General features: G+C 45.9%; 1 protein-coding gene across 1 annotated transcript in view; it reads right to left on the minus strand.

The window, feature by feature from the left end:
• LOC144823645 (transient receptor potential cation channel subfamily V member 6-like) overlaps positions 1–14,912 on the minus strand; it is a 198,730-nt gene that overhangs the window by 63,976 nt on the left and 119,842 nt on the right. Inside the window, exon 5 of the mRNA XM_078682333.1 lies at positions 10,178–10,276. Within this exon, the coding sequence (XP_078538459.1) occupies positions 10,178–10,276 (99 nt within the window). The remainder of the gene's footprint in view (positions 1–10,177; positions 10,277–14,912) is intronic.

A 14,912-nucleotide genomic window follows, 5' to 3' on the forward strand; every position in this document is an offset into this window, starting at 1 on the left:
AAAACACAGCTTTAACGCCTGACTGACCAAGAGGTTAAGTGAAACGCACAGCTGGTAGAAACAATAATAGTACTGGACATAGTTTGACAAAGAATATCCCCCAGGTTTTACACTGCACCAGCTCATCTCAACCACGTTAAAATATTCCCCCTGAAAGCAGCACATATGTGGCAGCGATAGCGAATGTCTGTCCATTACTAATGTATACAACGGAGTCTGCATCACAACTTAAAAATAAAGTAAGCCACTGACTTGCAAAATAAACAGACTTTAATATCTCTGATTAGGAGAATATCCTTTGTGTCTGTAGAATAAACTGGATTGGGAAAACCTATAATTTATTCAGGGAAGACTCTGTGGTCATTAACTGCAGTTATCCGGACCTAACTCGCCGCCTTATTGCACAAAATCCTCCAGTCAAACGCTCGGAGGAGTACATTAGCTTATCATTGCTGGGATTTTTCTATAGACGTTTATAACAAGGTCCTGCCCCTCTCTGCCCAGTTCTACCTAAGGAGCTAGTATATTGTTGTAAACCATTTTCAACATCTTACAGATTTGAATGAATTGGACTGACTACAATGGGGGCACTAGCGTGAATGGGGCAGCTAAGCGAGAATAACAGTACTGTGGCTATAGGGAATCCTTCATTAGGCACAAACAGCAGGCCATGGATGAAGCTAGTTTGCTGGAATACCTCAGGTATCACCTCCAAAATGTTGGAGAAGGACTGACTTGCATATGTACAGGAATTTTACATCATACGTTCCAAGAATCCAGGGGCATATTTATGAGAGCTTCTGGTCATACTTGCACCACACGATGTGGTTCATGCTTGATGCAAACTAAGTCAATTATGAAACCATGCAAAGCCACTTTGTGTGGCTCTGAGTAGCTTAAAAAATCTGGAGTAATGCAACACAGTGCAAATTGCTACGTTGCGTTACCCTGCCAAGGAAAGACGTTCAATGGACGTTACGGTGGGTGCTCTAACTCAACTCCGATGGTTTTTGACGCATTCCCAGACTTACAAGGACTTGTAAAACAGGGTATGTGCCAAAAAGATATTCCTCCCCAATAGAGGTGTAACAAGGAGAAATATCTTTATTACTCCTTTTTCCCTCTTTCTATGTGTGTTGCATTTTGCAGTACACATAGAAAGACGTAACAAGGAGAAATATCTTTATTACTCCTTTACTTTCCTCTTTCTATGTGTGCTGCATTTTGAGACAAAGAGGAAACGCCTCATAGGATTATGCACAAAACAATCCTGCCAACAGTTGCTAGGCTGCCAAAACGGCACCAGTGCAGGGGGAAAGGCAGTGGCGGCTGGTGAATTTTGTAAGTGGTGAGCGTACAAGGCAGTGGTGTTTCAAAGTACATATATGTGGAACTAACAATAGTAAATCTATTCTTATCTATACATACTTACTTTCACTACATTTTGGCAGTTGATATCCTGAACAATATTTATGTGGTTGACATTCTGACATACTACCCCTCTTTTGTACCTTCTGTGCCCATCTATGTTATTCTTTCCCTAATACCTAATTCCATTCCATTTCCCTCCACATCCTTTTCCTCTCCCTATCAGGTCAAGTCAAGTCAAATTATCTTTATTTGGATATAACATTTCCATAAAAGTACAAATCATCACCACCAATAGGACATAAAATAGACATTCAACAGATAACAAAAATACATAAAAAAACAATAAAAGTAGGGTTGGGTAAGTCAAGTCTAACGTCATTAGTCGCATAAAGCCAATGTGCAAACGATAGCAATAGAGTGCAAATAAGGTACAATATATACATAGGCAAGCAGCAGGACTAGCAGTATCATTGTGCAAATTCGCAAGTTGTAAACTTTGGACTAAGTGCAAAATCAGCAGTTACATATTCATTAAATCCTTTGAAGCAGGCATTACATGTGCAAAAACAGCAATATTCAATAAAAGACTGATTAAAAAGCAATTACAGATATATTACACGTTCTAAGGTGTATTCATAGAGGCTCGTGAGCGTAGAACAGATTGCAAAAATGAACTTACTCGGAAAATCATGTTGTCACTTCCTAACTGCAAATTTTCATGATATGCCGAATTAAAATCAATGATGGCATGTGCCTTAAAATAAGGAATTAAATGCTGTTTGGTGTATCTATACTACTATTATAAAGGAAGAACTTTCAGGCTTTGAGGCGGGTGAACTCGGGAACCACAGCGCCAATCCACACACCCGATACATCGTTGGAATCCTCAGGGTGTGCAGATGGACATAGGGTACATAAATTTAAAAAAAAGACGTTATTAAAAAATATAAGTTAAAGGTACGTTTATTTCATTTGAAAATAAAGGAGGCAAAACTATAAAGGGCGGAGCCCCAGAATGAGCCATATTAGATAAATACGGTGTATTCCTGCCCTTCCCCGTGACGCAAAGCAGCGTAGCCAGTCACTGTGCCACAATGTTCATAACTAGGCCCCTGTGTTCTTAGACAACATCGTCTGGGGTGGATATTAAAGCTTCTATGCTTCTGCAGTTTGATCTACCCCAGGCAGTGCTTGGGGTGGCATGATAACCTTGATTCAGGTGTCCCAGGAGTACTTGGTTTTTCCAGTATGCCCCAATCATCCAGGAATCCAGATCTTATGGGTATTTTTTGGCAAAAACATACTTATTATTAATTTTTATAACACAATTAGTCAAAATAACAAGGATTGTAATGTTGATGATTTGTTTTCTGTGATACACAATTTAAGGAATTCATCCTTTTCAGTTCTCATATGTTTTAATGCTGGCATGCAGGAGTTTTAATGCTAAACTAGGCACACATGTTATTCTCCTTGTTCCCTTCCATACCAACTAGAATGGTCCCTTGCCCCTCAAGGCAGACTATAGAGGGGAGGAAGGGGAAACGATAAAGGAGCTTGCTAAAATTTGGCCTGAGTAATCTCGCTGAAATTATGCAGCATATTGACGATCACATTGCATCCTTTATCGCATGGGATCAGGATACCACTGTTGATTACATTTTTCCATTCCAGAGTATAAATTGGTTTGTACAATTGGGGAAGACTAGAGAACATAGTAACAGGGACAATAATCCGATTGAGCTTGTTCTTAGCTTCCCAGTCAGCAGAAAAAGGCCCCAAGATAAAGAAATTACTAACTTGGCCATGACAGACAAAGGACTGAGGATCAGGTGGCATGTGTACATATTCCATCTTTGCTCATTACTTTTGTTAGTGCTAACTTGGATCTTATTGATCAATATCTACCATCTAAAAACCAGCCCAAAGTTCTGGTTGTCGATGGTCTGAAACGCTTAACTAGCAAAACAAAACTCAACTGCAGAGCCCAGAAGAAACGTAAAGAACACTCATTCAATTTGGTTCAACAAGATATAGAGGGAGGCTAACCAATGGTTGCGGGAAACCCTCAATTACTACCCTAGGGGCCAGGCCCATATATAAATTTGCTATCAAGAATAGGAAAAGATCAATTAAAGAGGAGTCCTATGAAAACGTTGTAAAAGCTACTATAGGTTTTCGGAAAATTGTGAATAGGTCCAACCCAATGCCCGTCAGACAGATGGCCTGGGAAAACATATGTGTAGACACCTGGGTAGAGCGTTTCAAAAGTATTTACTCTTTTACCAGGGGTTTGGCCTCATTCCTTCCTGTTAGATGCCAGATTTGAGCTCTGTGAGGTGACCAAAGCAATTAATGACAGTTCTGTACATAAGGTCCCTGGCCCATATGGCGGAGGGGAGGGAGGCCACGTGGCCCCACTTCCTGAGTCTATTCTGGCCATGGGGACGCCATCCCCTGGGTTCTACCTTTAATATATCTGGGTGCCCTGGTGCTCACCCAGGGCTCCCACCATACACAATGTTGGGTGCTGCGGGTGAAGCCTCAGGACCCCCCCAGCCAGCTCCCCGCATTCTGCGTGAACCGGCATTGTTCCCACCCGCAGATAGCAGCTATTTATGCTGCTCCCTCTGGGTGTGAGCAATCTGTTAATCTGTTTCCCTGTCCGCATCAATTAAGGCAGGGAAACAGATTACAAGTCTACATCCAGTTGGCTGGAGCAATTTTAAAGCTCAAGGCAGCTGGGAGCAGACTTTGTGTTTGCTACTGTTTGGCGGGAGTTTTAAAAAGGCTTCCGCCAGTTGAGAGCAAACACTAGTTTCCCTTCCCACGCTGATGTAGGCAGGGAAACTACTGTATCCCGGGGGTGGGCTCTCCGGTACACAGCAAGTGAGCTGGCCCGGGGGAAAGGGGTCACTGGGCTATTAATGTCTTAGAGAGGGGAGGTACACCTTCCTTTTTGTTAAAAGTAGCAGCCCTGGGGAATGGGGCCCCTTGGGCCTTTCAAATGCGCAGGGAGAGAGTCATGTGGGCCCTTCCCTTTTTGAAAGTTTTGGCCATGGGGTGGGCTCCCCAGGGCCTATAATGGCTCAGGGAAGGAGGCCCTGCGGCACTCCTCCCTTTAATTAAATAAATCAACCTCAAGGGTGGACTCCTTGGGGCCTTTGAAAACTCAGGGAGGGAGGTGCATTATCTCTACTCTTTTTAGCACATTTTGACCCCCAGGATGGGATGCCCAGGGCCTTCCAAGGCTTGGGAAGGGATGCCACATGGCCCCCTTCCTTTTTGTATACATTTCAGCCCCAGGGATGGGCTCCTCTAGGCCTAAAATGGCCCTCCCCCAAATATACTAATGAAACCCCAGGTCACCTTTTCTTTTAACGATCTTGCGACCTATGACCCTGCTCGCAGGCAGGTCGCTCCCCGCGCTGCTGCACGGCTCTACCTGCATTGTTTTTGTCTAATCTTGTATTTTTCCCCATGCCTTTTAAGCAAAAGTCCCCCAGATCCGAAGATCTAGAGCAGGGGGCTGGTCTTTCTCTTATAATGCGTCCAAGCTATGGAACACACTTCCCTTCCATATAAGATCTAACTCTCACCTGTTGAGTTTCCGTAAACAACTTAAAACCTTTCTTTTTAACTAAGTTAGACTAACTTCCGGATCAAATCGTTGGAGGGTACCAACCTGGTTCTTAGCGCCTGGACGCCTCAGGGCAACTGCTGCGCTTTTATAAAACCCCTTTTCATTTCATTTCATTTCATTTCAACTTGCTTTCTTGCCCAGACTTGTTTTTATTCCCTTGTGCCTGTACTTGATTTCTTGCCCAGACTTGTTTTTATCCCCCTGTGCCTGTACTTGCTTTCTTGCCCAGACTTGTTTTTATTCCCCCGTGCCTAACTTGCTTTCTTGCCCAGACTTGTTTTTATTCCTCTGTGCCTGTACTTGCTTTCTTGCCCAGACTTGTTTTTATTCCCCTGTGCTTAACTTGCTTCCTTGCCTAAACTTGTTTTTCCTTCCTGTGCCCAGTTCTCCCGCGGCCCCTGCCCGTTTTTCCCGCAGCTGCGTCCCTGCAGCCCCGCCCACCTGCAATCCCATTGGCCACCCCGCTCCCGCCTCCACATCCCCTCATATGGAAGCCGCTGGCACACCTAAGGAAAGCTCGTCTGTGCCCGTCCGTGCCTGGACCGCGCCCAGCGCCAAGACCCCTGGACACCACGAACGCCACGACGCCCGACACCGCTACGGTGCCAGAACCCTCAACACACTCAACACCGGACGATCACACACCTGCTTAATGGCCACCCCGAAGTGCACCCACAGATCTTTCACCTGCCGGAACTGCAGCTTCACAAGCATCCGCCCCACCATGCTGCCGACCAGGAAAGAACCCAACCACCTCAGATGCATCCTTCTCAACACCCGCTCCGCCTGAAAACATGCCGTTGAACTCTGGGACCTACTCGACTCAACCTCCCCAGATGTCGCCTTCCTGACGGAGACCTGGCTGAACCCCGCCTAGGCACCCAACATAGCCATAGCCGTCCCGGAAGGCTACAAGATCACCCGCAAGGACCGCACCAACAGAGCAGGAGGAGGAATCACCATCGTCCACAGGAACACTCTCAGAGTCTCAACCAACACCGACGACACCCTCAGCACCGCCGAACACCTGCACTTCCAGATCCACACTGACCCCAACACCACCCTCAGAGGATCCCTCATCTACAGACCACCCAGACCCCGACCACAGTTCAGCGACTCCATCGCCGACTTCGTCAGCACACACGCCCTCGCCTCCATGGACTACATCTTCCTTGGGGACCTGAACTTCCACCTTGAGAACAATGACGACACCAACTCCACCACCCGATCGACAACCTAGCCAACCTCGGACTCAGACAACTCGTCACAAAACCCACCCACTCCGCCGGTCACACGCTTGACACCACCTTCTCTGCAAGCCCCCACGTCTCCTTCAACCATACCACTGAACTCCACTGGATCGACCACCGCTGAATCCACTTCACCTTCAAGAAACCCACCACGCATCACCACACCCAACAGATGCCTCACCGCTGCTAGAGCAAAGTCACCGAAGACCAGCTAACCACCACCCTCGCCCCGAGCCCACCCGCCGACCATACCGACCCCGACACCGCTGCCCGCAACCTCTGACAGTGGATCAACGACTGCGCACACACCCTCGCCCCGCTCAAGAAACCCTCCAACAATCATACCAACAAGAAAGCCAGCTGGTTCACTGAAGACCTCCGGGCCTCCAAGCAAACCTGCCGAAAGCTGGAGAAGATCTGGCTCCATGAATGAATACCGGACAGCCATGCCGCCCACAAGAGTGCCACCCGCAGACACCATCACCTCATCAGATCCGCCAAAAGGGCCTCCTTCAAAGACCGCCTAGACAACAACGCACACAACAGCAAAGAGCTCTTCAACATCGTGAAGGAACTCTCCAACCCCAGCTCCAACACCAACGACGTCCCACCCTTGCAAGACCTGTGCGACTCGCTGGCCACCTTCTTCCACCGCAAGATCACAGACATCCACGACAGTTTCAACACCACGACCGCCCCGACAACCACCGAGACCTCCGCCCCCACGACCACCATCCGCACCAACCGCCTGCTCTACTGGACCAACATCAATGACGATGACACCATCAAGATCATGAACACCATCCACTCCGGATCTCCGTCAGATCCATGCCCACACCACATCTTCAACAAAGCCAGCACATCCATCGCACCCCATCTCCGGAAAGTCATCAACACCTCCTTCGAGACAGCAACCTTCCCGGAGAGCTGGAAGCATGCCGAGATCAACGCCTTACTCAAGAAACCCAAGGCGGACCCCAAGGACCTCAAGAACTTCCGGCCCATCAACCTGCTCCCGTTCCCGGCAAAGGTCATCGAGAAGACCGCCAACGAACAACTGACCCGCTACCTCGAGGAGAACAACACCCTGGACCTTTCCCAGTCCGGGTTCCGCAGCAACCACAGCATCAAGACTGCCCTTATCGCCGCCACCGATGACATCAAGTCCCTGCTGGACAACGGAGAAACGGCGGCCCTCATCCTCCTGGACCTGTCAGCCGCCTTCGACACGGTCTGTCACCACACAGTACGAACACGCCTCCACAACGCTCGGATCCAAGAGAAGGCCCTGGACTGGACCACCTCCTTCCTCTCCGGTAGAACACAGAGCGTCCACCTTCCCCCCTTCCGCTCCGAAGCCACCGAGATCATCTGCGGCGTACCCCAGGGCTCATCCCTCAGCCCAACCCTGTTTAACATCTACATGGCACCGCTCGCCCACGTCACCCGTCGGCACAACCTCAACATCCTCTCCTATGCCGATGATACCCAGCTGATACTCTCCCTCACCAAGGACCCCCACACCGCCAAAACCAACCTTCATGAAGGAATGAAGGCCGTTGCTGAATGGATGAGGAACAGCCGATTGAAGCTGAACTCGGACAAGACGGAGGTCCTCATCCTCGGATCCAACCCTTCGGCCTGGGACGACTCCTGGTGGCCGACCGCACTGGGAACCGCTCCAACACCCACCGACCACGCACGCAACATAGGGGTCATCCTTGACTCCACCCTCTCCATGACTAAACAGGTCAACGCCGTCTCCTCCTCCTGCTTCAACACCCTCTGCATGCTCCGTAGGATCTACAAGTGGATCCCCACTGAAACGAGAAGAATAGTCACCCAGGCCCTTGTCAGCAGCAGGTTGGACTATGGAAACGCGCTCTATGGAGGAGCCTTGGACAAACTCCTGAAACGGCTCAAACGCATCCAGAACGCCTCCGCACGCCTGATCCTCGACATCCCTCGCCGCAGCCACATCACACCCCACCTGAGAGACCTGCACTGGCTCCCGGTCAACAAGAAAATAACCTTCAAGCTCCTCACCCACGCACACAAGGCACTCCACAACACCGGACCAACGTACCTCAACAGACGACTCAGCTTCTACACCCCCACCCGCCAGCTCTGCTCCACCGCCCTCGCCCTCGCTACAGTGCCCCGCTTCTGAAGAGCGACCTCAGGCGGCAGAACGTTCTCCCACCTCGCAGCCAATACCTGGAACACCCTCCCCCTCCACCTACGGCAGACCCAAGACCTGCTGACCTTCAGAAAACTCCTCAAGACCTGGCTTTTCGAGCAGTAACAGCATCCCCCACCCCAGCACCTTGAGACCCTCACGGATGAGTAGTGCGCTTTACAAATGATATGATTGATTGATTGATTGATATATCTTTCTTGTTTTTCAAACTTCAGGACAGAGAACTAAGTCCCCAGCTCCTATAATGGCTATCTGCAACATTTTTCTGATGTTGCTGACAGTCAATCAGAGCGTTTGCTCCTGCTGGAATCTGACACCTATGAGAGTGAATTGGCCCAAGGGAATAAATCTCCTTGGGCCAAACAGAACACTCTAATTTTGAACTGGCGCAACGCGAGAGTCTATCGAGCCTCCTGTGGACATAACCATGCAGATGTAGAAATGTTTTTGAACCTCATTTTCTCAAAAACTACTGAACGAATTTACACCGAAGCACAAAAAGCACAATCTGTGCACCCAGATCTAGCATCCTGACAAATTTGGCGTAATTCCTTTGAGACGTTTTTGCCGTAGCCTGCCTAAAGAAGTCTGTCGAAAATGCATTTTGGGACCTCCCCTTTTTTTTTTTACTCATCCCCCACTTGACGGATCACCCTGAAACTTTCCATGCACAAACTATTCAGAAAGAAGCAAATTTTTGGGAAGTTTCATGGACATTTGTCAAACAGTGCCAAAATTATTAGCAACACAGTAAACTCTTTTCCTTGGAACAGCTGACCAAACTACAACTACCCAGTGAAGACCGCTGTGATATTCTTTTCATTTTGTAAAGGAAGGGAGATGTGTGATGTTCTCTCCTTTTCTAATTATACTTTTCCTTCCCCTTTAAGATCTGTCATTCCACTCCTCATTCTTAATTCTCAGAATGTTCTTACTTGAAGGGTTCTGTATGTGTCAGTTACTTGTGGCTGTTCGTGGATGAGGTTTTAATAAACCCACTCTGCTTAACAAGATTGACTTCATCTTTAATTTATTACATATTATACAATATTATAACCGCCACTGGGTAATACATCTATATCTATATATGTGTATACGTATGTAGCTATATAGAAGCAAAAGGAACTAAAGTACTAAGTCGAGAACCTTTGAATGTATTTTGCGTCGAGTGCTATTGCCGGCCTTACAACTCAGGTGTCATTAATATAGCCTCTAGACCTCATCCTCTCTCTGATTTCAGTACTGTAGCCGAGGTGAGGGTTGGGAAGGTGACATCTCCATTTAAAGATGTTTTGGGAAATGCTAATTTGTTGCGATTATTTGCACCGTTTGAGCTACAATACTTTGACCCCAATTTTTATCATTTGTAGAATGTTATATTTTTTCATCATATTCTAAAGCACCAGTTAGAAATGCAAATTAACTTTCCTTTGCGGCCAAGCTGCCGATGATTAGGGTACAGATGAAGGCAAAGAACATAGGGTAACTAACTCAAAGAAAATGATTCTTGGGGCCCTTGTTCACTGCCTGGATGGAACGGTCCTGCCGTTGCAGTGAGTGGCCACAAAAGCAGCCAGCTGTGAGCCTTCCAGTAATAAGGGATGTGGCGTAAACATTGGGGGACTTTTATAGCATTATGCTAGGTGAAACCCCTTTTTTGTGTGAAGGCTGCCTCCCTTTCTAACGCAGAGCTGTTACGCATGGTCCACTTACCCAGACTGTCTTGGGCTTTGATATTGGCTCCATTTTCAATGAGCAGTCGTACAATCCCCTCATTGCCCACACATGCCGCAAAAGACAGGACATGCTCGCCTGAGGAAGAATACAAAAGAATTAGTGAGGAATCTAAAATCTGTGAAAAACTGAGAGTGTGAGTGATAGGGTCACATGTAGGATATGCAGAAATGTTTGTGGAAGATGAACTCTGAAATAAACAGGACACATCAGAGAGGTGAGAGACAGAAAATAGAATGAAGGGAACTGAAACGAGAAATTAAAGAAAAAAGACAGGAGGGATCAATGAGGTAAAACAAAATTAGAAAGCATGAGATGAGTACAGGATAAACTCGGAGCGAAAGAAAGAAAGAAAATGGAAAACTTATTACATAATAAAAAAAATGTAAATAAACAAATCAATAAAAACTGTGAAAACAGCAAACAGAATTGGACTGCTCTGTTACAGAATATTAAATATAACTTCAACTTCAAATAATCTTTATTTCGATCATTGCAGATCATAAAAGATATACACAAAATCACACCATAAAATTTATAAAAGCGAGTTCGGTATTTGAAGATTTAAAGTTCATAATTACAGTCTAAAAAAGTAATTACATTTTAGATTAAGAATTAGTAGATCGTGCCTCATTAGAGTCCTTTATAATTCTTGCGCGTACTCTCCACATTGCCGCCAAAACTCATTAGAGTCCTTTATAATTCTTGCGCGTACTCTCCACATTGCCGCCAATAATATAATAAGAAGACAAACATGAAAAAGTAAACGGACATAAAGATAAAGGTAAATTTAATAAGCAAAGAATGAGAAAGAAGGAAAAGGTTCTTACCTGTAATGTATACCTTGTTGTCTATCGAGGGCATTAATTCAGAATCTTTACATAGTGGACTATGTTAATTAACTTGCAGGAACATGAAACACTATTGTACTACCATTTTGTTTGTCTGGTAAAACGATTTTAAACTAAGAAATTTGTTGATTAGAAGGCAACATTTTCTTTGTTCCATTTTTATTTAAATACATGCAATGTCTTTCTACGTCTTTACTGTTGTCATACTTCAAGTATAGAATGAAAAGATACCCAATGCTTTGACTTCTTTTCAGACCAAAAATGAAAAGTGTGAGTAGATGCATTTGTGTCTTTGAAGTTTGATAATTCACTCTCCAGTGTTTTTTGCATAGAAGAATTATGATTTCATGAATTAGCTGTTTGAGATTGAAACTCCTTGATGCATTTGGAGGAATGGAAGGGGCCATGAATAGAGAATTTGATTTTATATCCCGATTTGACAATATTTAGCAGTTAAACTCTTTTTTTGTTAAACTCTGCCAAGTTGGAACATTGTTGGGAATCTTCCCCATCCTGCCCCCCACAGATCTGGGGTGCTTGATAGTGATGTCAGAGAGAGGGAGACATTATTTAGCATGTAAAGACATTGCCACCACTAAAGAAGGCTGTTGTGAACCTACCTTCTTTCAATTGCTGCATTTGGTAGTACTTCTGTTGCTGCAATTGTTGTTCTTGGTGCTGCAATTGTTTTCTTTTCAGTAGCCGCTGCTTCCGGACCCGGTTGATGAGGCCGAGGTGGGGGGTACAAAAAAATACCCCCAAAAACACTTACCTGAAAACGGCCAGCTGGCGCCTCTCCTATGTCCTCTCCTTCCTGTATCTAGTCCGGCAGAAGGAAGCACTTGGGCTCCCAGGCTCCCCTGAGCCAATCACAACGCTGAAATGCAGCTTTGCGATTGTTCTGAGAGCCGTGGATCGGCGCTCAGATGGGGAATGGGAGGCTGGGCATTTTCCTCACCAGGCTGTGCATTACAGGCTGGTGGGGAAGATGCAAAGTGTGCATGACTGTTTGGCCGGACCAACAGGGCTGTCTAACCAGTTTTGCACACTTAGGGAGTGCAAACCACTCCTCCCCTTGTCTGACCAGCCCCACCCGCCCCGATGGCCACTGACTGTAATAGGAAAACTAAAATGATAATAACAATATGTTTATTTTACCTTTTGAGCATTGGGGCGATACTCCGCCTTAGGGGAGGAGCCACCACTGTGTCTTTTACAAAAAGGAATACGGGAAGGCTATTGCCCTTGAGCTTATCCTTTTAAACTCAAATTTAGGATTTTTTTATTTTTTCCTAACCACCCTATTTTATAGTTTTTTTTAATTCTGCTTGCATGTGTACTGAACAAAGAGGAGCCAGAGAATATCCAGAATCCTTTGTTGAACGTGAGGAGGCACTTAAGTGAACCTCATCCAGATGTTGTGTCGCATAGAAAAGTTAATTGAGAAAGTATCATTTAAACCTCAAACAAAAATGTCCATATATAGTAATCATCGTTTATATAGCAGGGGGTCTCATTTATTCAGCTTGAATAAAAGTCTGAGTTGTGCATCTTACTCATTTTGAATGAATATCTCACTTTGATATGTATGTACACCTACCTATTCATGATGAAGCACCAGCGAATGCATGAAATGCCTTAAGTAAGAATGGATGTAAAATGGGCACGGACCTTAACGTTTTGCTTTGTCAACCATAAATAAGTGACATTTTACAATATAGCAGGATATCTAATGTTACTGAATTTCATCTATTCCTTGAAACAAACACCAATGTATTCTCTAAACCAATTTGCATTATTCCACAACGTACATTGTGCCTGATGCAAGGGAGTGCACTGCAGAATTTGTGCATCTCACCAGATTTCTTTACAAGATATGTTTTGTGCAACCAAAACATCAGAGTCCTTGGCTGCACTTGCTGTTTGAACTGATTTGCTCATTCTTACTTTTATGATGTCTTTACAGACCCTGCTACCCTTTTCTGGAACAGTATCAGTTTAATGATCAGAAGAGTTTCACAACGCTCTGTTATAGTGGACTAGAAGCATCGTGGTGCTTGAACCCCAAAGCTGGAGCCAGATTTCTCGGACTGTTTCACCCAATGCATCTATTTTTTTGCTGCCTTTTTTGTGGTGGAGCCAGTTGTATTTTAGAATTTCTTGGCTGCAGATAACACCAAATATTCAGGTGGCAGAGTTTCTATCAAGGAAGGAGGGTCAAAGTCTATGATTGTTTTCTTGACAATGGCCAACAGGTTTGATGGTTGCCACACTCACAAAGGTGTCCCAGATTAGAACCAATATAGGCTTTGTACGTAGGGTTGGATGAAGGACCCCATTGGTAAAGAGCCACCAAGCATTGACAAGAAGTTCCCAAACTCCTCGAAGATGAATGCCCATACACTGAACATCTTAATGTCCTGTGCCTCAAAGCTGTATTCCTCAGTGCCAACTGGGAGCATGAGAGTCAGATACTCAGGGAACGGCCTGTGGGCCCTGATGGGATGTCTGTTCTGGTCATACCAAGGGAAGAGGCAGAGTGTGAAATATCTATTGCTCCTCAGGAGCTGGTGAACTGCAAAAAGACTCTCCAACTTCCCTGGTTAATCTTGAGGCAAGTTCTCCCCACTCCTCTGAACATGGCACCTCTCAACAGATTTAGCATTTCATGATACAATGAGAATCTGTTACCGGGAGACACAAACATTGTGGAATGAGTTTTAAAAAAAGCATTGAAAAAGCAGGTATTCATACAAAAAGCCTTTAAGAAAGGCAGCGTGTATTGGCATATTTTAGCAGAAGGGTAAAAGAACTACCCCAGTTTGTTCCACTCTCTCAATAGTCTGGCCCTGCGTCTTTCAGAGGCATACAACATGTTTGAATGATTCTTCGCAGCCACCACAGCCCCTGAACGTTGTATTCTCGTTTGGACGATGCCAGCTGGCTAGATGTTTCAAAACTGGTCGCTCTCCTAGGTTGAGGTCCAAATGCAAAAGCATTGAAATTATTACCTCAAGCTGCAGTTCCACTAGTCGTTACTAGATGTCCCTCACAAGTCAAATGCAAAAGGGCGCCTTGCGAGGGCCTAGGGTGCCTGCTACTCCACTATTGTTCTGAAAGACCGTTGGCAAACGGCCATGGACTATAATGGCTTGTAGCGGTTGGGTCCGGTACTGATGTCAGTGGTGGGGCAATTGAGGTAGAGCATTGATGATTAAGTCTCTGAGTCAATGGAAAGGACTCCACAGGCTTACTGGGAGACTTTGTGCCACCATTTTTGTTCTTGCTGCATCGCTGAACTGCTGGTGGTTCATTCCTCCTTCTACCTGATCTCATAGCTCGAGAGTTGTGGTCTGAAGTGTTAGCGTCACCTCTTCTCCACCCAGTAGGAGCGCTAAACTAAAAACTGTGGGAAGGGGCATGAGCGCGCGGTCTTTTGTGTGGGGTGTCTGGTGCTCTGACTGTTGCGCCACCTCACCTCCCCATGACAAGGACTTTCCACTAAGCACGGTGGGTAGGGGCACACGCACACCTTCTTTTTCTGTGCGGTAGATGGCTTGTCTGTGTCCATGGCTATGACTTGCTGATGTTGCACATGATGCCTTCTAGAGTTCAGGAATGTTGTGTCTGTGGCTGTTGGTGGCCACAGGCTTCACTGAATTATTAAAATGTTTTTAATCAAACAAGGGGGAAACACATGGTTCCCTTGGGCACAAGCGGCACCAGCCTCTAGGGTGGATGCTCCCATGCACCGGGAGCCCTTACTCTGTATGCACCTACTACATCCCCCACTTCTCTGCCCATTTTCTTTGCCTCCCATGCCTCCTTTTCACAGGTGCCCTGAGGCTGTTCTTAGGCTGTGG

This window comes from Lissotriton helveticus, chromosome 3_1 (genome assembly GCF_964261635.1).
Source record: "Lissotriton helveticus chromosome 3_1, aLisHel1.1, whole genome shotgun sequence".
NCBI classification, from domain to species: Eukaryota; Metazoa; Chordata; class Amphibia; order Caudata; family Salamandridae; genus Lissotriton; species Lissotriton helveticus.